The 22,996-nt window shown below is 50.9% G+C and overlaps 1 protein-coding gene across 13 annotated transcripts in view; it reads left to right on the top strand.

The window, feature by feature from the left end:
* The window catches only part of LOC102903238 (maestro heat-like repeat family member 5), a 71,145-nt gene that overhangs the window by 44,690 nt on the left and 3,459 nt on the right, over positions 1 to 22,996 (top strand). For 7 of the 13 annotated variants that reach the window (XM_076556067.1, XM_076556062.1, XM_076556065.1 and 4 more), the window contains 9 exons: positions 741 to 876; positions 1,150 to 1,316; positions 4,068 to 4,217; positions 4,779 to 4,933; positions 13,849 to 14,008; positions 15,000 to 15,181; positions 21,059 to 21,196; positions 21,605 to 21,719; positions 22,518 to 22,661. In XM_076556067.1, coding sequence (XP_076412182.1) covers positions 741 to 876; positions 1,150 to 1,316; positions 4,068 to 4,217; positions 4,779 to 4,933; positions 13,849 to 14,008; positions 15,000 to 15,181; positions 21,059 to 21,196; positions 21,605 to 21,719; positions 22,518 to 22,661 — 1,347 coding nt within the window. Of the gene's footprint in view, positions 1 to 740; positions 877 to 1,146; positions 1,317 to 4,067; positions 4,218 to 4,778; positions 4,934 to 13,848; positions 14,009 to 14,999; positions 15,182 to 21,058; positions 21,197 to 21,604; positions 21,720 to 22,517; positions 22,662 to 22,996 lie in introns of all 13 variants that reach the window. The other 6 variants (XM_042264729.2, XM_042264731.2, XM_076556064.1 and 3 more) reach the window with 1 other exon arrangement.

Below are 22,996 nucleotides of genomic sequence, written 5' to 3'. Positions count from 1 at the left end.
AGAATTCCCAGCATCCCCATGGTGGCTTACAATCCTCTGTAACTCCAGTTCCATGAGATCAGGCACCCTCTTCTGGCCTCTGCCAGCACCAGGCACACACATGGCACACAGATATACACATGCAGGCAAAACACTCATACACATGAAAGATAAAAGAAAGATAAATCTTTTTTAAAAATGTAACTATGGTCCACAGAGTGCCTACTTATTTTGTAAATGGTTTTATTGGTTCCAGAATTGAGCTCAGGGTAAGAGAAGCCAGATGGCCAGGCGTAGTGCCGCAGGCCTTTAACCCCAGCACTCGGGATTAAAGGTGGATCTCTGCGAGTTTGAGGCCAGCTTGCCCTACAGAGCCAGTTCCAGGACAGCCAGGGCTACACAGAGAAACCCCGTCTCGAAAAACCAAGAGAGGGGCTGGAGCAGAAGCCAGATAGTGTACTACGAGGTCACAGTTGGATCCTGTCCTAAGACCTTGACACTCTGTTCATGCAGTTTTATGCGGTTTTTGTTGTTGTTGTTGTTTTTGTTTTTTGTTTTGTTTTGTTTATTTTTCTTATTACATTACCCCCATTCTTTTCTCTTGATTACCAAGTTTTGGAGTCAAGTCCCTATATTTTGCCTAACCTGAACCCTGCCATGCAATTCAAGGGATCCTCTGGTGGAGGCCTCTGGTGGGGTTCCCGAGCAGCCAGTGGGATGCTGTAGGTGGGCCCACCATCAACGCCATGCTCTCTACATAGACCAAGGAGAACTTCAGGAGGATGGGGCAGCTGGTGGCCATGCTGGGGATCCTGTGCCAGGACTCGGACAGGACCATCCAGTGCTTGAGTCTAGAAGCTATGGGCCATCTCTATCAGCTTCTGATGCAGCAGAAAGGTGAGTGCTCTCAGCTCAACAGCACACCTGGCCCCTCCGTACCTCAGCCTGGGTTGACCTCATCCCAGCACTCCTGAACTCCACCTTTCCCCCAAGTCCACCCTCAGCCCGATCTTGGCTTCAGCCATAACCTCCTAATAACACAACCCCTAGGCCCAAATAAACGCAGGCCTGATGCCAGTTACTAATGGGCTCAGCCTGACTCCTGCCCTGTCCCACATTAACCCCAGCCCACTCCGCCCTGCCCTCACCCCTGCCTGCCCTGACCAGCAGAAGTTCCAGAGATGGAGAGGGAGACCCGTCAGGAACTCGCTCTGCCTGATGCACCTGGAGCTGCCTTCTGGAGCAGTGGAGACCAGAGGGGCGCTCTTCTGATCCCCCAGGATATGGCATCCAAAAATGACAGCATCTTCTTCATGAGCAGCAACCAGGCTACCAAGGTCAAAGCCTTTAGAGTCTTTCTGGCTGGGGGGGGGGGGTGCATAGCCAGAGCAGACTACCACATCTGTGGGTGGCAACAAAGGCATTCTTTTCTGAGCCGTTGGAGGGGAAGCACGCAGGTTGGAGGGACACCAGCACACACTAGACTATGTATGTGTACCTTGGACAGGGGTCTTCACCGTTTTCTCAACTAATCCCTTTCTCACGTTTTCCCAGCCTTCTCTAGACTGTTTTCCCATTTGCAGCCCTTCTGTCCCCTTCACACCAGGGTTTGGGTTGTGTTATCCTCAAAAGCCACGACCTGAGGCTGTGAGCTAGGTACCAGCGTTAGCTGGATGGCCCACCCTAAAGCAGCCTCAGAGCTGTGAGTTGAGGAAGTCTGGGAGGTGTGAGCTCTTGCTTGCTCAGGATGGGTTGGACTTTGGCGGAGACTGACCCCTGTGATCGGCACACTTGCCAGGCCTTGTGAGACCTAGCCTTCCACTTCTCAAACCGGGTCCATGTGGGGCCTGGTAGTGGAACTGGCCTTCAGGAAGCACCCATGACGTCCTACCCAAACAGATAGCAGAAAAGTGGGGCACACGGCTAATGAGTGCCCCAGCAGGACTTTGGTTCTGATCCCATGGACTCCAGAACACCGCAGCTACAGTGAGCCGTCCAAGTTTTGAGGCTCCTTAGAAGTTCAATACAGAAACTCTCAGTCCCTGGGGCCAGCCCCTCAATGGGCCTGCCTAAAAGGAAGACAATCTCATTTAGCTGTAGTTTGCACCAGAGAACCCGGGCTGAGGTAGAGACAAGGCAAGGAGGGACGAGTTCCACTGGCTGCCAGCCCAGAAAGTTCCAGAGGGAAGGTGAGCCACTGGGAAGCATAGAGTCCAGGGCCTGGAGAGCCCTGCTCTCTGTCCACAGGGGAAGACACAGATAAACTGGATACGAACAGAGAAGGAGCAAGAATGGGAGGATCTGCTGATTTCGAGATGCAGGCCTTGGAAAATTCCAAAGGAGAGCAGATGTTCTGGGCTTCAATCCCCTCCCCCCCGGAAATTTGTACAGACTCCTCATGTGGTCTTAGGATGCAACACACTTTCTTCATCCTCATCCTCTTCATCACCTTTACCACCACTGTCATCGATAATACCTCCAACATCACCATTGCTATCGTTACCATCCACTATCATCACCACCCTTACCATCCCCACTGTCACTACCACCACCACCATTAATTATCACCACCATCACTGATACCTCCAACATCACCATAACCACCAGCATTCACTATCATCACTACCCTTATTATCACTAATACCCCCTCATCACCATCATTTCCACCATTATTCTCACCACGGTCATCACCACCTGTCACCACGCCCACCATCATCCCTTTCATCGCCATCACCACTGGCATCATCATCACCACCATCAACATCATTACCACCACCATTCACCACCATCACCACTACCATCGTTACCACTAACATCATCGCCATCACTTCCACCACCGGTATCATCACTAAAACCATCACCATCATCTCTATCCCTACTGTCGTCAACATCGTCACTAGCACCACCGCCATCATATTCACATCACCTCCATCATCACCACATCATTGCTGCCCCCACAACAGTCATAATCACCATTACCCTTATCCCTACCTTTACCATCACCACGATCACCACCACACCATCTCGCATTTACTCATGGCCTCGATTAAAGCTCCACATCACAGGAATCTTTCCATTCCTGTATCTGTGCCACTCTGAGCTCGGAGCATCTCTCCACCATTCTAACTTGAACTTTCTGTAAGGTCGAGCGTGGTCTCCATCTGTGCAGATCAAAGAAGCCACTGGCCCCATGTAGCTGCTGAGCTCCTGGAATGAATCTAAGGCTGCCAAAGAGCTGAGGCTTTAGTTTTACTGAATTAAATATTGGTAGATTGAAGTCTATCATAGATCTAAACTATGATGAGTGGCAGGGCTGGTATATTGAACAGCCATAGTCCAATTCTTTCCAGAAGGTTCTGTCTGTGTGGTGATCTAGCCCAGATGTACCCTCCAGCGCACTAGGGAGGAAGACTTAGAGACTTAGACATACTGCCTTTGCGTTTATTGCCCCGAGTGTCCTTTCCATGCCCCTGAGTGGCTCGTGAGCTACATTCAAACATGACACTCACCATTAGACTGACCCTGGAGAATGGGATTGCCGAACAGAGCTGGAGGCTCAAAGCGCCCTACGTGAGACAGTAGTCTTGGGTTCCACACCAGCCTGGCCCCACATATTCCTACCCTGTTCCATGGCACCTCTCTAGGCCTAGAGGTCAGACCTGGTGGCCTGGAAGATCCATCACAGCTCTAAAGTTCAATTCTCTGTCATTAAAGCCCTCCTAAGAAGGACTTGGGCCTGGCCATGAGCAGCATTTCTCTGGACTCGGCGTCACATGTGGATGACCTGGGACCAAGATGGGAAGAGGATGGGAGGAAACAGAGTTTCCAGGGCCACCAGAACCCAAGAACAAGCCAACGCTGGTTGGAGTAAAGAGCCCTGTGCCTGCCCAGTGCTGGACACCATCCCCTCCCTTCCTGTCCCTAGGCATTGGCTGGGGCAGAGGGATATGGAAAAGATTGTGTACTTGGCCCACATAAATAGCCTAGAGGAGTGGGTGCCCAGAGATTTGGGGAGCCTGACCAAAGGGTAAAAGGGGACAGGCAGGGGGGGTTGAAGTGATAAAGTGACAGGCTCTCCACTCTCACAGGAGATCATGAGTCATCTTGCAATGACAGAGCTGACGGACCTCATCTGGACAGCCATCGATGGCTTGGGCTCTACCAGCTCTTCCTGGGTGCAGGCGGCTGCTGATTTGCTTTCCCTTGCCATCCAGGAGCATGGAGACAACCTGGCAACTGTGAGGGGTTGGGGTCCTACCCAGGGCCAGGGAGGAGAGGGGCAAAGTGGAGGACTAGGCAACAGGCAGCATCTAGGAGCCTTCTTTGGACCAGGATGGAGAAGACCGGGATCCCACTGCAGGCAGAAGACAACTCAATTAGTGGATGGATGGGTGGGTGGATGGATGGATGGATGGATGGATGGATGGATGGATGGATGGATGGATGGGACTTAAGGGAGCCCTATGACACTTATCGATTATGTGCAGCTATGGACCACAGAGGAATGAGGTGACACAGGGAAAAACAGACCAGAACTTTTAGAGCTTGTGGTCTGATGGGGTGACAACATCCAGACAGAGGTGGACAGAATGACCCAGTAGGTTCAAGGAAGGGGGGAAGAGAGAGATGAGAGAAATGAACCCTATAGGGTGAGAAGTGTGCCCCAGCAAGAGACAGCTGATGCCAACTTCTCCAAACACCTCAGAATGCTGTACTGGGCCCCCCGCTTCAGACCAGATGTGCAGAGTAGGTGGGCTCTCCCCATCAGGCCCCTCCCACTACTCCCTGTCTCTAAACAGGTTGGTAAAATGGGCCAGGCCATCCACCACCACCTCTGTGCCATCCAAATGCCCCAAGCCAAGGAGAGTGCCCTGCATGTCATCACCTTACTGGCCCGGAACCACATCCCTGAGCTGGTGGCTGCCTTCCTAGACTTTTCCACTCCCCTGGACAGGTACCTAGCCCTCTCCTCCTCACTGACCCCATTACCTACCCTCCATCCTCCCCCAAGCCAGGGTCACAGCTTCTGTCCTCCTGTCTGTCCATTACAGATCACAGACCACAGGAACCCCCAGTGCTTGGTGTAGGGAGGGAGTCAGCGCCTCTGTTCATTTAGACTTGCCTCCTGTAGACAGTCCACAGAAACATCTGCCCCAGCCTCCACCACCCATGCTAAGGGGTGGCTAGTTCCCGAGTGCTCCTGCTGGGACCCCTGCTAACCACAAAGCCTTGCCATCCATTAGTGTGGACCCCTCTGACTTGGATCAGGATCTTCGTTCTCTTCTTCCTGCTCTTTCCAATAGCCCCCTGCAGCCACCTCAGCCCTCTCAGATGGGCCTGGCTTTTCTCCCATACCACAGGACCCCTGAGTCTGGGGCTAGACCAGGGTTCTTGTAACTGTCCGCGCCCCTCCTCCCTAAAATCCCACCTCTGGTTCCCATATCCTTAGTCTACAGGACCCACCATTCATCTGCCACACCTGGACGAGTCACCCCTCCCTTCTCGACAGGGTAGCTTCTGCTCAAAGAGAGACTACGCTTTGCTTTCTCAGACTCTTTCCAGACTAGAATTCCCCTCTGCCCCTCACCCAAACTTCTGCTTGGATCTCTTACTCCCTCCAAGATCCAGCAAGCCTCTACCTGGTGGGACCAGCATGATGCTGTCCTGCCTCTCTACTCACCCTCCCCTGTCCTTATCCAGTTCCTCCTTCCCAGATCAGGTTCTACCTGGCATACCCTAGGTGATGTCTTGGCTCCACGCTGCTCTGGGAACTCTGGAAACCTGTGAGAGAGCTCCTCCAAAGCCTAGAGTCTTCTCCAGGGAGAATTCTCACCTCAGCAGGGAGGTGTCTTATTTCCATTAGCAACTCGTACTTCCATTGTGTGCAAATGCAAATGCTGTTCTCTCATCTCTGGACTGTCTGGTTCCTTTAAGACACTGTTGTGAAATGTCACCTGGATCCTCAAGAGAAAAGTACATTTCTATCATCTCGGTGTGGAGTCTAATATATTCACCAGATTCACCTCATTTTTTAAAAAAAAAAAAAAGTTGCATTTTACTTTGTGGAGAAAAGTTGTCCAACAGAGGACAACTTGTTGGAGTCAGTTCTCTCCTTCGCTATATGAGTCCTGGAGCTAGAACACAGTAGACTGTGGGCAAGCACCTTTACCTACAGAGCATATCGATGGCCCAGATTTTCACAACTGCTTCATAAGGTACTTGGTCATGTTGCCTGGATGATATTTTTTCTCTCTCTCTTTGAAACCTAGGTCTTTTACCAAGTGAGGTTTACCAGCCTAATTTTCCCAAGCAGCTGGTGCACATTTGATTACGTCAGAAAGCCTTTTCGTTCTTACTTCTGGGACGTTTACTTGACTGTGTTTAAAGTTGGTCTCTGCCCAGGTCATAATCTCTGGTCCAATGCTACTTTTCTCCCACCTTCATGGTCACACCTGCTGATGTTCCTGGCTTTCCCCTAAACTCACTGTCTTCTTCATGTCACTCTTCCGCCTTGCCTGAATGTCCCTTATTAAATGTCCATCTGAGTCAGACCTCTCTTGGCCACCCTTTAATTTTTCCCCATTTCCAAGATTTCCTTGTGTGTGTAATACACACCTATGCATATGATGTGGATGTGGATGTGGAGACCAGAAGCTGACACTGAATCTTCCTCAATCTCTCTCCACCTTCTACTGAGGCAGAGTCTTACAGTTAAAACCAGAGTTCGCCAATATGGCTAGTCTCTGCCTTCCAAGAGCTGGAATTACAGGTGGGCTGCCACACCCACTGGGCATTTATGTGGGTTCTGGGTATCTGAACTCTTGCAAAGCAAGCTCTTTAAATCACTGAGCCATTACCCAGGCTTGAAAGTCCAGTTTGCTTGTTTGTTTGTTTGTTTGTTTGTTTGTTTGTTTGTTTTTGAGACAAGTCTTGCCAGGCTGGCCTTGAACTCTTCCTCCTCCTCTGTCTCACTCCTTGAGTTCTAGGATAACCTAGCTGAAGTCATTGTTTGATTCTTTCTATTTCTTTCCTGAGTTCAGTCAGTTCTTTTCAGGTCATACTGAAGATTTGTCCTTCCTGGAGCGCATTCCAGGTGGCTGAGGCTCTAAAGTTCTTCTCGCTGTGGAGTGAGTGAGTGAATGAGTGAGTGAGTGAGTGAGTGAGTGAGTGAGTGAGTGAGTGAGTGAGTGAATGAGTCCAGGATCCCTCTCTAGTACTAGCACTCTAAGGCCATCTTCACTTTGTCGACTCATATCTTCTACTTTTTGCAATAAACTGTAGAGCTGTTTGTCTTAGTCAATGTTTTATTGCTGTGAAGAGACATCATGACCAAGGCAATTTATCAAGAAAAGCATTTCACTGGGGGCTCACTTACAGTTTCAGGGGGTTAGTTATCATCATGGTGGGGAGCATGGTGGCAGGCAAGTGTGGTACTGGAGAAGTAGCTGAAAGCTACATCCTGATCCATAGGTCAAGAGAGAGAGACTGACACTGGGCCTGGCTTGAGCTTATGAAACCTCAAAGCCCATCCCCAGTGACACACTTCCTCCAACAAGGACACACCTCCTAATCCTTCTCAAGTAGTGTCCCTCCCTGATGACCAAGCATTCAAATATGTGAGCCTATGGGGGGGGGGGGCATCCTAATTCAAACCACCATACTTTTCATTTTGGAGTTGTTGGAGTGTTTCATGGGAATTCAAGTTCAATGGCGCCATCATCTGTCAGTACAGCAAAAGCTGGGCCATCTAGAAGACGTTGGGCATGGTGGTAGGCACCAGCACCTATGCCCTCTAGTTCTTTGGGCTCCTTTTCTCTTCTCTGACAGGAATGTTTCCCTCTCTCCCTTTCCCCACCGGGTCTCCTCCCCTCTCTCTCCTCCTCCTCTTCAGCCCTTCCCCCTCTTCTTTCTTTTTCTTCCATCTGACTTCCTCTTCCTCCTCCTCTCTTGTCCTCCCCTCTCCCTGCTTTCTCCCAAAGCTGTACATTTGAAGACAGCAAACCATTTAATTCCTTCCCTGTGTCCTCTGAGGTTAGGCACTGATTGAGAGCCAGGAATGGGGAGTAAGACACACACACGGTGATCACGCCTGCAGACAGACAGTTGTAAGCAGTGCTGAGGAACGGAGATGCTCCGACCTCCGGAGTTCTCTCTCCTCTGGTGTATTTTAAGACTTCAAGGGGATTCATCTTCCTGAAGGTGATTTGGACCCAGTCTGAGCTTTCATTTGCCCTGCGTCCACTTCCCCAAAGCTTCTCTTATCTGCTGCTGTCTGTCACAGAGCCCTGAGGTGGGCCGTGGAGCTTGTCCACTAGGGCTGGTGTTTTTTCCCTTTACTCCCAGTGAAGAGGCCACAGTGGCACTGTTCCCGCCGAGCTCTGTGCTGTCTTTCAGAGAATCTGGGAAAGTGCCGATCTCAGCAAGCAGCACCTTCTCCGAGGCCTGGCACGTCACGGTTCCGTCTCACTGCTGGAATGTGTATGTTCCTTCCTCAGTCCCAAGCACTGGCCCCATGACAACATTTACAGAGCCTGAGTGCGCTGCACACCAGTGGAGCCTCTCCTGCATAGATTTATCTGGGTTCTCATCAGCTTCTACCAGTCACCTGGGCACGGTCATTTGTGATGGTTTTAAGCATAAAAGTCCCTGCTAGACAGTTTGGGGGCTGCAATGGTGGTGGGAATTTGGACATCGAAATAGGCTTTATGGCTCAGATTCCCAGGACAAAACCCTCCTCCCACCTACAGTGCTGAAGATGGGGAGGGAGGAGCCTCTCTTTTTCTGCAGGGCAGAGATCTGTTTGCTTATTGCTTCCTATTTCCTATTTCTCTTCCCTAAACTATGCACATAACTCTATGGAGCAATCGCCTATTAGGTGCCCATCATGGGCAATCTTTCTTTTAAAAAAAGATGCATGTCATAGCTAAATATGGTGGTGAACACCTAGAATCCCAGCACTCAAGAGGCTGAGACAGGAGGATTACAACTTTAAAGAGAGTCTATGTACCGACCCTGTCTCTAAAGGAAAAAAACAAATTGCCACCTGGCCTGAGGGAGGAATAAAAATGTCAGGAGTGGTAAGACAGGAGTTTCCTCCTCCTCCAAGATCAAAGATGGCCAGATCTGCATAGCAAAGTCCAGACCAGTCAGGGAGACAAGAAAGACCCTGTCTCAAAAATGTACCCATCCCAAACGGTGCAGTGTGCGCTGAAAGCGTAAAGCGTATAATACGGATTCTTCCAATGTCTTCCTTCTTGCCTGGCTTTGTTTCCCTCTGGCTCTGTGTTTAAATTTTATGGTGTCTCACTGTAGCTCTTTCCTCTTCAATGTTCTGTGGTGCTAATGTTGTGATTGCCAAGGGTCCTCTTCACTGTAGGTGAACATTTAATTATTTCCCACTAGAGACCTTGATGAACAGTGCATCTTGTGAACTTTGCTTGTGTGTGTCCTAACATACTGGAGAACTGGGTTTCCCACGTGTGATGTGTGTGGGGTAGGAGGAGGGTGTTATTAGGGACAATACCCCTAGAAGAGAAAGCTGTGCTGTGTCCCACCTCCATGGACATGCAAGGAGGTGTAAAGCATTTCCCAGTGTGCTCATGCTAAGTCCCACTCCAGGGACAGACTGCTATTCTCTGAGCATCCCTCTTGCTCCACAGTTTCTGGTGTTCAACACCTGCATTTTAGCCAATCATCCCTGTTTTGGCCAATTTGGTGGGTGCTGGTCAGCTTATACTATTCGTTGTTACTTCCATGGATTGAGCTTGACGTGACATCTTCCCGTTCCATTTTTCTTTTGTGTATGTGTGTACAAACGTCTGCGTGCATGTTTGCATGGACACGTGTGTGTGGACGGGTGTAAATGTGGAAGACTGAGGTTCATGTCAGGAATCATCTTCAATTGCTCTTCAACCTGATTCATTGGATCGGCATCTCTCAATCAAGCCAAGAGCTCACTGACATGGCTCATCTCATTAGCCAGCTTACTCTGGGGACCCTCTGTCTTAGCTCTTGGCAGCTGGAATTATTGATGGATCACCACACCCACCTGGCATCTCTGTGGTTTCTTTTCTGGGGATCAAAATTCTGGTCCTCACACTTGCCTGGCAAGCCCTTAACCACTGAGCCGCCTCCCATCTTCCATTGCTTCTTGCTATTTGGCAGTGAGACTGTGCAAAGGGCCCGCTCGATTTTCTGCTGGGTGTCCCTCTTTATAAATACAATATGAGAATCTTTCCTGAAAGCTGGACACGGTCCCGTCTTGCCTGCCATGTTAGGAATATCTCCCATACAGCAGCTGCTTTCCCATCCCTACCGCATCCTTTTGTGAGCAAGTACCAACTCACACTGTCCTTACACACTGTCGTCTTGTTTGTTTGTTTGTTTGTTTGTTTGTTTGTTTGTTTTTGTTTGAGACAGGGTTTCTCTGTGTCGCCCTGTCTGTCCTGGAACTCACTTTGTAGATCAGGCTGGCCTCAAACCCAAAAATCCACCTGCCTCTGCCTCCTGAGTGCTGGAATTAAAGGTGTGCGCCACCACCGCCTGGCTATGCACTGTCTTCTAAGGTCTCTTGTTGGCCTTCAAGTTGACCTCTCCAGCCCATCCGGAATGATTGCACATGATGCAGATATGGTCCCGGCATCGCCCGCTCACTCCTCTCCCTGCTCAGCATTCCTCACAAATCAAGTACTTCCTGCCCTCAAAGGGCTCTACTTTTCCATCCCCAGGCCAACACTCCGAGTTCTAACTGTGACAGCTTGGTAGCAATTGTCCTCTATAGAGCACCTTTTCCTCTGACTTTCCAAGAACGTCTTCTCTACTCTTGACCCTTTGCATTTCCACAAAACACTTAGAGTCAGGCGCCAAAAATGCCTTTCTTCTCCTCTGCCTTTGATGGCTGCTTTTACTTGAGTGTTCAGAAGCACTGTGTGAGGGGTCGGAGAGACGTCTCAGTGCTTACAAGCATTTGCTGCTCTTTTGGAGGACCAGTTTGGCTCCCAGCACCAGTGAGTTCACTGCCCAATACTTAGACTACTCTAACCCTAGCCTAGCCACACCAGTTCCTTTTGTTGGTATTGCAGCTTTGACTTCTAATATGTCCACATTCTTGCTTCAGACTTGTCTTTTTTCTTTATTTTTAACGCGTGTGTGTGTGTGTGTGTGTGTGTGTGTGTGTGTGTGTGTGTGTGTAAATGCAGGTGCCTGTAGAGTCCAAAAGAGGGCATCCCATCATCTTGCATATACCTTACACCCATCCCCATTATATAGACTACCTAATATGAGGTAGTGCTTGTGAGGCCCCATGTGAGTGCTGGGACCCCAACTTAGGTCATCTGTAAGAGCAAGGGCTCTTAACCACAGAGCCATCTCTCCAGTGCCCAGACATGTCTATTGTAGATAGAATTTTATCAAGTTTGTCATAATCAGTCTTTGTCTTTGGTTGGAGTACATGTCCTATTTGCATGTACTGTAACTGTCAATGTGTTCAGGATTGACTTTTCTATTCTTACTCTTCCCATCAATGTGTTCAGGATTGACTTTGCTATCCTTACTCTTCCCATCAATGTGTTCAGGATTGACTTTGCTATCCTTACTCTTCCCATCAATGTGTTTGGGATTGACTTTTCTATTCTTACTCTTTCCATCAATGTGTTCAGGATTGACTTTGCTATCCTTACTCTTCCCATCAATGTGTTCAGGATTGACTTTGCTATCCTTACTCTTTCCAGACAAGTAAAGGACCTTCGAAGTCCTCTTGTGAACTGCTATGGCCCTGTGTGAATGCCTAGACTCTCCCCCGGGTATTGCACCTTCCAAGTTCCTCTATACTAAAACCCGTGTCGTAACTTCATTCTTACGGCTGGGCAGTGTTGCCCTGTGCGTACTCTGTAGTGGGTGTGTGTATATCATTGTGTGTCCATGCCACATTTGGCTCATCAGTTCATCTGCTGATGGACACCCAGGTGATCTACACCTTTTTTTCTGCATGAGCAATTTGCTGTCGACACTGGCAATCAAGAATTCCACCTTCTGCATCTGCAGCTCCCACATCCACAGAGTCAGAATATTTCTCCAGAAACACTATGCCTATGCTGACCCTGCACAGGCTCGTCATTACTCCCCAAGTGATGCAGCTTAGTTACTGCTTGCATGGAATCTGCCTCATATTAGGTAGTCCATATAATGGGGATGGAGGTTAAAGGATGCCTGAAAAGGGGCGGGGTGTAAGGTATATGCAAGGAGTTCACCATGTTATACAAGGGACTTGTGCAGGGGTTATGCTGGCTTGGATTGGATTTTTGAGGTGGGGGTCTCACTGTAGGCTAGACTGGTCTAGAACTCACTGTGTGTCCCAGACTATACTCACACCCTTACAGTCCTCCTGTTTCAGCCTCCCAAGTTCTGGAATGACAGACATAGGTCACCATGCCCAGCTAGAGCATCTACAGATTTTCATACCCAAAGGAGATCCTTGCTGATACTATGGGACAACTGCGTATGTTTGATCTGTTCTCTGATTTTGGGGGTGCCTGCGTTTAGTGAAAGTACAAGGCAGCATGGCAATGTCACATCTAATCCCGCCCCTCCCACCCCCACCCCACCCCATCCCTGAGGAATTGCTACAACTTTCCAGAGCACTTCTGTCTCTTTACACTCCCCCAGCGGCCCATGGATTCCGGTTTCCCCACATCCTTGTCAAGGCTTGTGCCGTTCGCTCCTTGGTCCATGCCGTCACAGTGGGAGTGAAGTAATATGAACTGGTTCTCACTGGTGTCCGCGTCCTCCGAGTGCTTCTTCCTTGGCCAGGCATCTCTCTTGTTTTGAGAAGTGTCTTTTCAAGCCTGTGGGTTGGTGGATTCTGGCTGTGTTTCCCGTCTCTCTTACTCTCTGCCCCCATCCCTCCCGAGCCTGCTTAGATCTGCTGCTCCCACTGCAGCTGAGATGAAACCGCTCTTATCAACAGCTTCACGCGGCTGGGGCCATCCCCGCCTTGGTTAGCTGTCTGCCATCCGGCTTTCATCCTGCAAATGCTTTCCCATTGGCTCCTAGGATTTCCTCATTCCTTTTCCCACCATGCTCCCCACTGGGCTGTCACCCCTAAGACTTCAAGGATTTTTCTCAATGCTGCATGTCTCGCTCCCCTGAATGTTGCCTTCAAGGTGCTCGAAGGTGCCGGTGAGGGGACAGCAGCCCCAGGGAGCAGATTGAAAGTCTCACCCTCTAGGCTCTCAGATACCGGAGGGCTCTCTCTCTCTCTCTCTCTCTCTCTCTCTCTCTCTCTCTCGCTCTCGCTCTCGCTCTCGCTCTCGCTCTCTCTCTCTCTCTCTCTCTCTCTCTCTCTCTCTCTCTCTCTCTCTCTCTCTCTCTCTCCCCTCCTGATGCAGCCATCCCATGGCCACACTGGAGAAGACTCCTAGGATTTTCTGTGCCCACCTAGCAAGCCCATCTGGGACTGGGGTGATTTCCACAGGGCCTTAAGGGTGGCCCCCTTAGGTCTGCCTGGCCACTTATGAGGCCACTCAACTATGTCCTTCCTGGTTTTGACCCAAAGAGCCCTTTCCACCCAACACTGAAGCCCAAAGGACACTAGGGTAAGACTCAGGGGACATCATAGTTCCCTCTCAGGACAGCTCTTGCCTGCCCTCCTTGCCTGGGGCCTCAGATGGCTGCAGGGTCAGTGCCCAGATACCAAACAGGACCATGATCTGAGTAAGCCTCTCTCTCTGCAGGCCTCAGCATCCACCTCCCTGCAAAGTAAACACAAGGTCACCCTGCCCTTCACTGGGGCCCTAGACATAGAGCCTACTAGCCAAGTCAAGTAGACTTGAGCCGCAGCATGGCACTCACAGCACACACCCCCATCTACAGCCATTCCTTTCGCCTGTGGAGGGCCCTGGGAGCTGAAGAGCCTGCCAGCCATTTGGTTCTGACTGTGCTGATGGCGTGGATGCAGAAGAGGCCTCTGCCTTCCAGTGCCAGCGACAGCAGTGCCTGTCCCGTGGAGAAGCCTCATTTGCGCTCATTGGCCGTGAGTCTCTGACCTCACCTCTGGCAGGCAGCTGTGTGAGCACATGGGTCCGTATGCTGGGCTTCAAGGCAGAGGGCTGAGACCCAGGCCACTCCTACCTGGAGAAGAAGAGCATAGGGCAGCCCAGCCCATAGACTGATCCCACAGTCCTTGGTTCCCTCAGTTCCCAGGGACCTGGCTCAGGACTCTGAGCCCTCAGCAAGTCAGTCCGGAGGATCTGGCTGACTTACTGCTAAAGGGACTGTAGAAGGCAGCCTTGGAGAGGAGGCGCCTCCGGCAGCGTACAAACAGAAACCTAGCATTCGGGGCTCAAAGCCATGCCCCGTACTGGGATCATAGATTCTGGACAAGCCATAGAGTTAGCAGCAGCACTGTCCCCATAGGATCCTCTCTCCAATTGTCTCCACTAGCCCACACAGTATTTGCACACCCTGGAACAGGACGCCTGCTTGCTAAGGTGGGCCATGTCTATACCTGTCTCCTTTGGCTGGACTCTTGCAAGGCAGTCGCTGTGCCAAACTCCATGTGGCCCTTTCTTAGACAGAGTCTTGGCCCCAAAGTCCCCTGAGTAATAGCCCAGAGCACATAGCTGCCTCCCCACACCCAAATCCTCCCTAGACCGACACCCACTTACAGACACAGTACTGAGAATACAGGAAGTGCTTAGGTTAGGGTGCACTGGTTAGGGAGCATGGACTGGGGAGCACAGGTTGGAATGCACCTGGCTATAGAACATCAGCTAAAGAGCACAGGACAGGGAGCACCACTGGGGAGCACCAGGGAGACTAGAGCAGCAGGTCCAGAGGCTCTAGTGGAGGCTGTACAGGTGACATAAGCCAGCACAGGTCAACTGACATTGCCTGGACACTTAGACTTGGTCTTGAGCCATCAGAACAGGGTGGGGAGAGGTGTGTTTGAGTGTGCATTTTGGCTAAACATCCCTAGCCTGGAATCCCAGCACTTCAGCTCCAAACTCATCCAACTCCAACAGGCCATGAACACAATTCACGAGCTACAGTTCGCGAGAGAATTCAAGAAAGCCGTGCGGGACACCTTTCCCCAGCTGTTCCTGGCCCTCCTGGCCCAGATGCACTATATCATGGAGCTGAACCAACCCACAGAACCTGAGCAGGAGCAGAAAGCCCAGGAGTCAGCCATGCCAAGCCCCCAGAGGTGAGCCCAAGGCCTCATAGGCAGCTATAAGAACACTCAGCACGCATGCACGCACGCACGCACACACAGCCGGGGTGGAGGGGCTGAGATAGCAGGATGTCATCATTCAATTCAGAGATCAGAAGTCTAAATTCAGAGGGTCTGCAGCCTTACCCTTTATTACTTCCCTGGCTTGGGCTGTCCCCAGGATATGTCTGTAGCTTGAGGCTGCATGACTATGATCTCAGTCCCCAACATCCCATGATACTGTCCTCTGCCTGTGTCTAAATGCCCACTTCTTATAAGGACACCAGCCACTGAGTTTGGGCCACCCTAATAACTTCATCTGGACCCGAAGGCATTTGCACGGTTGGTGGGGGGTGGGGGGTGGGGTGGGGGAAATATCTCCAACGTATCTTTCTAAAAGGGACGATTATAATTAATAGTCATGATCCCAAATGCCATTCGTGGCCAGGATAGCAGCCAGCACAAATGGTCCCAAAGACAGGCTGTGCCTGCTTTCTTTGTCTCCCTAGGGGTCCTGGCCCTACAGACACTTATCAAATAGGGGCGCATCTTTTTTTTTTTAAGGGGAGGAGAGATATCAATATAGGATGTCTCTATGTAGCCCTGGCTGTCCTGGGACTCACTCTGTAGACTAGGCTGGCCTCGAACTCAGAGATCCGCCTGCCTGTGCTAGGATTAAAGGCATGTGCCGCCAACACTCAGCAGAGCACTTCCTCTTGATCCATATGCTCCTTGCAATGGTCCAGGACATAGCCATCCCTCCCTACATCATACACATGGAACAGCAGAGGTTCGTGGTGGCTCTGATGCTGCTCTAGCCAAGAGGCACTGAGCTGGACCACAGATGACCATCCAGCCCTCGCTCATCATAGCCAATGCTGTGGCTACCGGAGTGGACCATGGATGGCTTGTCTCTGTGTAATGTCATGAACAGTAATGCCTTACCATCAACCCACCTGGCCAAGATGTGAGGGACATTCCGCCCTGTCACAGTCGGGGCTGACTGCTTTGGTACTGCCTTTGTACCGGGTCCTATTTCCCAAAATCCAGTAAGCCAGTCTTTAAAAACCACTGGGGCTCACTCTTTTCATTTGTTTGTGTGATGATATGCTTCATGCAATTTGTCAGTTTTAACAGCTCTCCCTAAGGCACGTCACAGGGAGAAAAAAAATGTCACTTCTCAGATTGCCTCTGAATTCCAATATGCGCAAAATCTCTTTTTTATTCACATCAACCGTGCAAAATGCATGAATCTTCCCTAATAAGCTAATAAAACATTCTCCTCCCAGAGCACAGCAAGGTGGGTAGAATGCAGAGATGGCTGCCCCCTCCCTTCTGTTTCTCTGCCCTCCCTACTCTTGACCAAAGCCTGCTGCCCTCAGGGCTCTACTCACCTGGAAGTCCCCTGTCAAGACCTCCATGGACAACCCTATAAACAGCAACACCTCCCTCAGGCCCGTACCCTACCCTGGGCCCTCAACATCTAACATCTTTCCTGGTTTGTTGCCTCCACCCCATGGGTGGAAGGTTCTAGAAGACAGGGATATCTGTTTCCATGCCCCAAGGGGGGGGGTCCCCACATTTCTGGGCTCATGGGTAGTTTTCCCTGTGGACGGAAATCCCAAGATGCATCCCTCTCCGCCTTAGCTCTCCTTTCTCCACTGGCCACCCTATAAACAGGTCCTAGGGGTGATCCTAGGAGCCAAAGGCCCTGAAACATACCCTGGGTGCAGTACATGGGATCTGATGGGCCCAGATCCAGTCATATGCCCATCCCTGAACCAATGGAAACATCCAAGGCTCTGGCTGACTAGGTGTGGCTCCCATATCCACCTGGAGCATGAACAAGACTTGGGCCTCCCTCGCCACAGAGGAAAACAGCCTGGCTGGGACCAACCAAAGGGGCCCAAGCATGGGCAGGCCACCCAGCAGGCACATGAACAGGGGTGACGACAGTGGGGAATCAGGGAAGCTGGCTGGCACTCTTTGGGCCTCAGAGGGTAGGTGGCATGAATGAGATCTGTCACAGTCTAGGGCCTGACACCTTGTGCCTGGTTGACTGGCACTGTGGAGAGAAAAAGGAAGTGCTGAAGAGGGGTTATAGGAACCCACTGCCGGGTGTGTCACTGGCTGTCGGTGCCCCACAGGGTGGATGGCCCAGAGCACTTGATGGTGGGGCAGATGGGCCTTGACGCTGGAGGCTCCTGACACCTTATTCAGCCAGGCTGGGCCCCATACCCAGGAGTGGGGCTTTGGGGAGAGCCTGCCCTTGACAGGTGTGGGACCTCCTTGAGTCACAAATATGCTCGCTATAGAGATTTCACCAACCCAGGTCATTTCTCGGTTGTGTCCTCTGCCAGCCCTTGGAGGACTGCCCACTGACTTAGTCAAACCATCAGGGCTGCAGGCCCCACTCGTGAGACATGTCATGTCTCTATTTCCAACTCACTCTCCGTCCTCACTGTCGTCCTGGCCTCACTGTTGACCTTTGCCCTTCTAGGTCAAGGGACAAAGACTAGTGATAGAAGAAGCGAAGTGAGTATGTGGGCACGCTAGTCTCATCACTCGGCTCCACACCTGAACCAGGAAGATCCTGAGTTCAAGGCCAGCCTCAGAAAGAGTTTGAGGCCAGCCTGAGATACATAGCAAGATCTTGTCTTTAAAAATAAAAAACAAAACAATAACAACAACAAAAACCTAAATGGAGGAGAAAGCATCTCACATTCACAAGGGTGGGTACATTCACAAACAGAACAGCAGTGCTTGGTAAAGGTGTGGAGAGACAGCCAGGCTGTGGTGGTGCACACCTTTAATCCCAGCACTCAAGAGGCAGAGGCAGGCAGATCTCTGAGTTCGAGGCCAGCCTGGTCTGCAGAGAGAGTTCCAGGACATCCAGGACTACACAGAAAAACCCTGTCTCAAATTTAAAAAAAAGGGGGGGGGGAAGATGTGGAGAAACAAAGCCCTACATAGTGACGGTGAGATGTGAGGTGGAGCAGCTGTGTGGTCCTCAAAAAGGACAACTATGGTGTGAGGTGCAGTGGCGTGTGTTTGTCATGCCAGTGTTTAGAAGCTGAGGTAGAAGGATTGTGAGTATGGGGCCAGCCTGGGATATACAGAGCATGTATCTCCAGGGAGGCAAGTGCCTACAGAATGTTCCATGTGGCCCAGAAATCCCACTTCTTCTCTGAATTTGTACCTGAAAAAAATGGAAAGCAGGGACTCAGAAGCATCTGGAAAACTTGCTGACAGACACTATTCACAGTGGCCAAAATTGCAAATGTGCCAAGAGTCACGGATGGATGGATGGATGGGTGGATGGATGGATGGATGGATGGATGGATGGATGGATGGATGGATGGATGGATGGAATGTGATTGTCTTAGTTGGGGTTTTATTGCTGTGAAAAGACACCATGACCTCGGCAACTCTTACAAAGAAAATATTGAGGTGGTGGCTTACAGCTAGAGGTTCGGTCTATTATCATCATGATGGAGAGGATGGCAGTGTGCAGGCAGACATGGTGCTGGCTACATCTTGACCAGAAGGTTCAGTCCATGGCCACTCAGCCCCATGCACTCGGGCAGAATTTCATGGCAGCAGGAATGTGTAGCTGGGGCTGTTTTTCACTGCTTGGTGGACAGGAAGCAGAGAGAGGTGTAAACCAGAAGGAACCACAGCAGCTAGAGACATGTACTAATCTTCTAAGACACTTATAAATCCAATCAAAAGCCGGGCGGTGGTGGCGCACGCCTTTAATCCCAGCACTCGGGAGGCAGAGCCAGGAGGATCGCTGTGAGTTCAAGGCCAGCCTGGGCTACCAAGTGAGCTCCAGGAAAGGCGCAAAGCTACGCAGAGAAACCCTGTCTCGAGAAACCAAAAAATAAATAAATAAATAAATAAATAATAAATCCAATCAATAAGACCCATCCCAGACAGTACTCAGAACTAAAGGAAAATTCTGACACATGGAGCATGGTGCATGAACCTGGAGGACATCATGCTGAGTGACATGAGCCGGTCATCACACAGAAAACAGCCGAGCAAGATGGCACACAGCTGTGATCCCAGCACTTGATGACAGAGGCAGGAGGATCAGGAGTCATCCTCAGCTACAGAGCAAGCTCAAAGCTAGCCTGGGAAGCATGGGACCCTGTCTCAAATAAACAAAACAAAACAAAAGAAAAAAGACAAGTGTTGTAGGATTCGACTCACACAAGGTCCCTACAGGAGTCAAAGACAGACAGGAAATAGAATGATGGGGTTGGACTGGGGCAGGGTAAGGGATGAGAGCCAGGGGCGGGAGTCAATGTTTAACGGGAGTTTCCATCTGGGAAAATGGGAGGTTAAGTAAAGGTTAGTATTATGGCTATGTTTACTGCCACCAATTCATCTGCTTAAAATTAACTATAATAACAAACTGTGATGTGAACTGCACTTTACCTCAATTAAAAATAGAAATAGAGAACTAGAAAAAAAAATGGCTCCTTGGGTAAACCACTTGCCAAACGAGCCATCGGGACCTCAGTTCAAATCCCCACTGCTGGACACAATAGCACCAATCTGTAATAGCTCAGCACTCACTCCCACAGCGAGACGAGAGACTGAAACAGAAGAATTCCTGGTAGCTCATGGACCAGCTAGCCTGGCATACACAACAGTGAACCTGTCTCAAGGCGGAAGAAGAGGACAGGCACCCTAGGGTTGTCTCAGACCACATGCACGCTGTAGCATGCTCACATCCCCGTTCACACCGAAATGCACATGTGCCTGCACATACACGTAAGCACACACACAAAAAAAAATCATATGCACAATCTATTTATTAAACAAATAAGGAAAAACAAAAAAGGCAATGTGGGGATGTGGAAGTGTGTACTGATGTCTGGCTGGCTCTTGGGGAGTACACAGGCATTGACTCCTCATTCTAAGGAGCCTCTGTCCCTTGAGGGCCCCAGAAGGTAAAAAGAATGGCACTATTGACCAGGCAATGGTGGCGCACACCTTTAATCCCAGCACTTGGAAGGCAGAGGCAGGCGGATCTCTGTGAGTTAGAGGCCAGCCTGGTCTACAGAGCAAGATCCAGGAAAGGCACAAAGCTACACAGAGAAACCCTGTCTTGAAAAACCAAAAACAAAAAAACAAAAAAAAAAACAAAAAAAAAACAAAAACAAAAACAAAAAAAAAACCCAAAAGAATGGCACTATGAGCGGGCATCACTGGGATGCTGGAGTGTGGAGAATCTGAAGATGGGACAGTGTGACCTTCTGGATGGTCAAGGGGACTGTCTGATGGCAGGTGTCATCACTAAGAACTCTTCTTCACTAGTTTCAAGGATGCATAGATGCATAGGAACTTCAAAGATGCATAGGAACTTCAGATGGCACACAGGTGTTGGGGAGTTCTGGACTGGGGGGCAAGGGCTATGGGGATTCTCCAAAGACTGTGGTTTTCTCCTAGAATCAGGCAAAGATTCCCAACAGCACTCACATCAGACAAAAGCTCTCAGCTACTGCTCCAGCACCATGCCTGACTGCCTGCTGCCATGCTCCCCGCCATGATGGCCATGGAATCTACTAACTCACTGATACCATGAGCTCCCTAATTAGATGCTTTCTTTTACAAGTTACCTTGGCCATGGTGTTTTGTCATGCCAATATAAAGGTAACTAAGACACCCACTCCAACAGGACCTAGCAATGGATGTGCTCTGCTGTGTCCTTGTACCCAGCACATTCCTCCTCATCCTGGGCCTTAGCAGGAGGCAGGCTCCAGAGCCGAGACAGTCTGGGACCCCCATCCCAAGAACAGGAGAAGGCTCAGGTGGTGTCTACCTGTCTGGATAGACCCTGGTCTTTCTGCTTGACTGCAGCACATCACTGGAGGCACTGAAGAGTCTGCTGTCCACCACGGGACACTGGCATGACTTTGCTCACCTGGAACTGCAGAGTGCCTGGGAACACTTCACCTCTATCCACACCTACCCACAGGCTGTGGGCCTCCTTGCCAGGTACTAGTGGGGCAAGGGAAGGGGAGGCCGGGCGCATGAACCACAGTGGATCACTTGAGGCCACCCAGAGCAGCATAAAGGCAGCAATCTCCTGGGTCTACATATGTGTTTACAGCACCCTGGAGCACAAGAGGCATGTGCCACACTCCCAGATGCATGCACTCAGAGTGTGCAGGTGCAAAATCCTCCCCCAGTCCCACTCTGTCCTGGGAACCTTAGGAACAAGGACATCCGTTCCTCCTCTTCCTTCCCCACGCATAGCCCAGGCCTAGTACATGGGCGAACACACAGAGACACATGCCTACTCCATCACATTGGGATGTACCTGGCTGCCCAGCCTGGCCAGCCTGGGAGGTGGTAGAAGGTCTATTCTTGGGCAGTGACCACAAAACCAGGCCCTGCCCCCAGGGCCATGGTGCAGAATCACTGCAAAGAGATCAAGGCCATTGTCAGCTACCTGTTGCCCAGCCTGCAGAGCCAGCAGGAGCGAGAAAGGAAGACAGCCATCTTGGTCCTCATTGAGGTAGGACGCGGAGGAAGGAGGGGGCAGTGGGCCCCAGGTAGCCTATGTCCCACCCTCCAGCCTCCTTAACACAAGACAGTATGCCCACCTGACACACCCTGTGGGGACAGCTGCCCAGACTGACCTCTTCCAGGTCTTCAGGGACCTCCACCTCTCAGGACCTTCAGCCTATAGCCTTGCGGGGGGGCCTGTCTCTTCACCTTGCCCTGCCCACATGACCCAAGCAGAGTTGAGGAGCCCTGGGTATGGACTCCACGGAGCAGACCCCGATGTGGCATTGCTCTGCTCACATGTAACTCTGGGTCCCCATCCACTCCTACCCGAGAACCTTGAGCTACAGGGTCATGGTTCAACAAGGGCTGGGATGTGGCCACTTGACCACTGTGGGTCCTGGCAGAGGCAGAGCCTTGAAGGAGGGGTCACTTCCATAACTGGTACCAGCTACCAGGTCTCCAAGCTGAAATGGGGGACCATATGCCTCTTCCCACTCCACTGAAAGGATTGGTGAGCTGCCGTTCCTGGGGGCCTATTTCCATATGTCCCATGCACCTTCCATGGGCGTAAATTGGCTCCGGGTTGGCTAAATAACTGCTCTAGACCTCAGTTTCACCAGCCATACATAGAAGGGTTTGACCACTGAGAAGTTTCAAATGCTTGTCCACCCTGGTACCCTGAGGATGCTGGTCAGCCACCCTCCCCTAATGCCTGGACAGACCCCTATCCCCGAAGCCCCCAACAGAGACACACGCTGCCCAGGAGAGGGCGCCAAGCCTCGCCACTGTCCTCTTGTGCCCCCAGTTCCTCTACAGCCCTGCCCTGTTGGAGGTGCTTTCTAAACAGGCCGCCCTGACTGTACTGGCTCAAAGCCTCCAGGACACCTGCTCTGAGATCCGTGTGGCCAGCCTGCAGGGCCTTGGAAACATCCTCTTCCACACGGAGAAGGTGAGGGCCAGAGGGTCAGGTAGCCCCAAGCATCAGAGGCGGGCAAGGTCCTGTGGGTTGGAACCCTAGCTCTGTCACCTGGGACACTGACTTCTCCCCCTCTGGGCCTCGGCTTCCTCGTCTGAAAAAAAAAAAAATGGACGTATTTTAGGCAAGGACACTCGTGTTCCTCAGGAACATGTCTCCTTACCCTGAGAAGGGACGGACCTTCCTGCACAACCCCAGAGGCCCACTGAAGAGCCAGGCAGACAGCACCCTTCACCTGGCACAGAGAGAGAGCACCCCTTGAGAATCATGTGTCCCTTGCCCCCCAGTTCTCCACTCCCAACTAAGTC

Source organism: Peromyscus maniculatus, chromosome 20 (genome assembly GCF_049852395.1).
Source record: "Peromyscus maniculatus bairdii isolate BWxNUB_F1_BW_parent chromosome 20, HU_Pman_BW_mat_3.1, whole genome shotgun sequence".
Lineage (NCBI taxonomy): Eukaryota > Metazoa > Chordata > Mammalia > Rodentia > Cricetidae > Peromyscus > Peromyscus maniculatus.
This window is presented reverse-complemented; position numbering and strand designations above follow the sequence as displayed.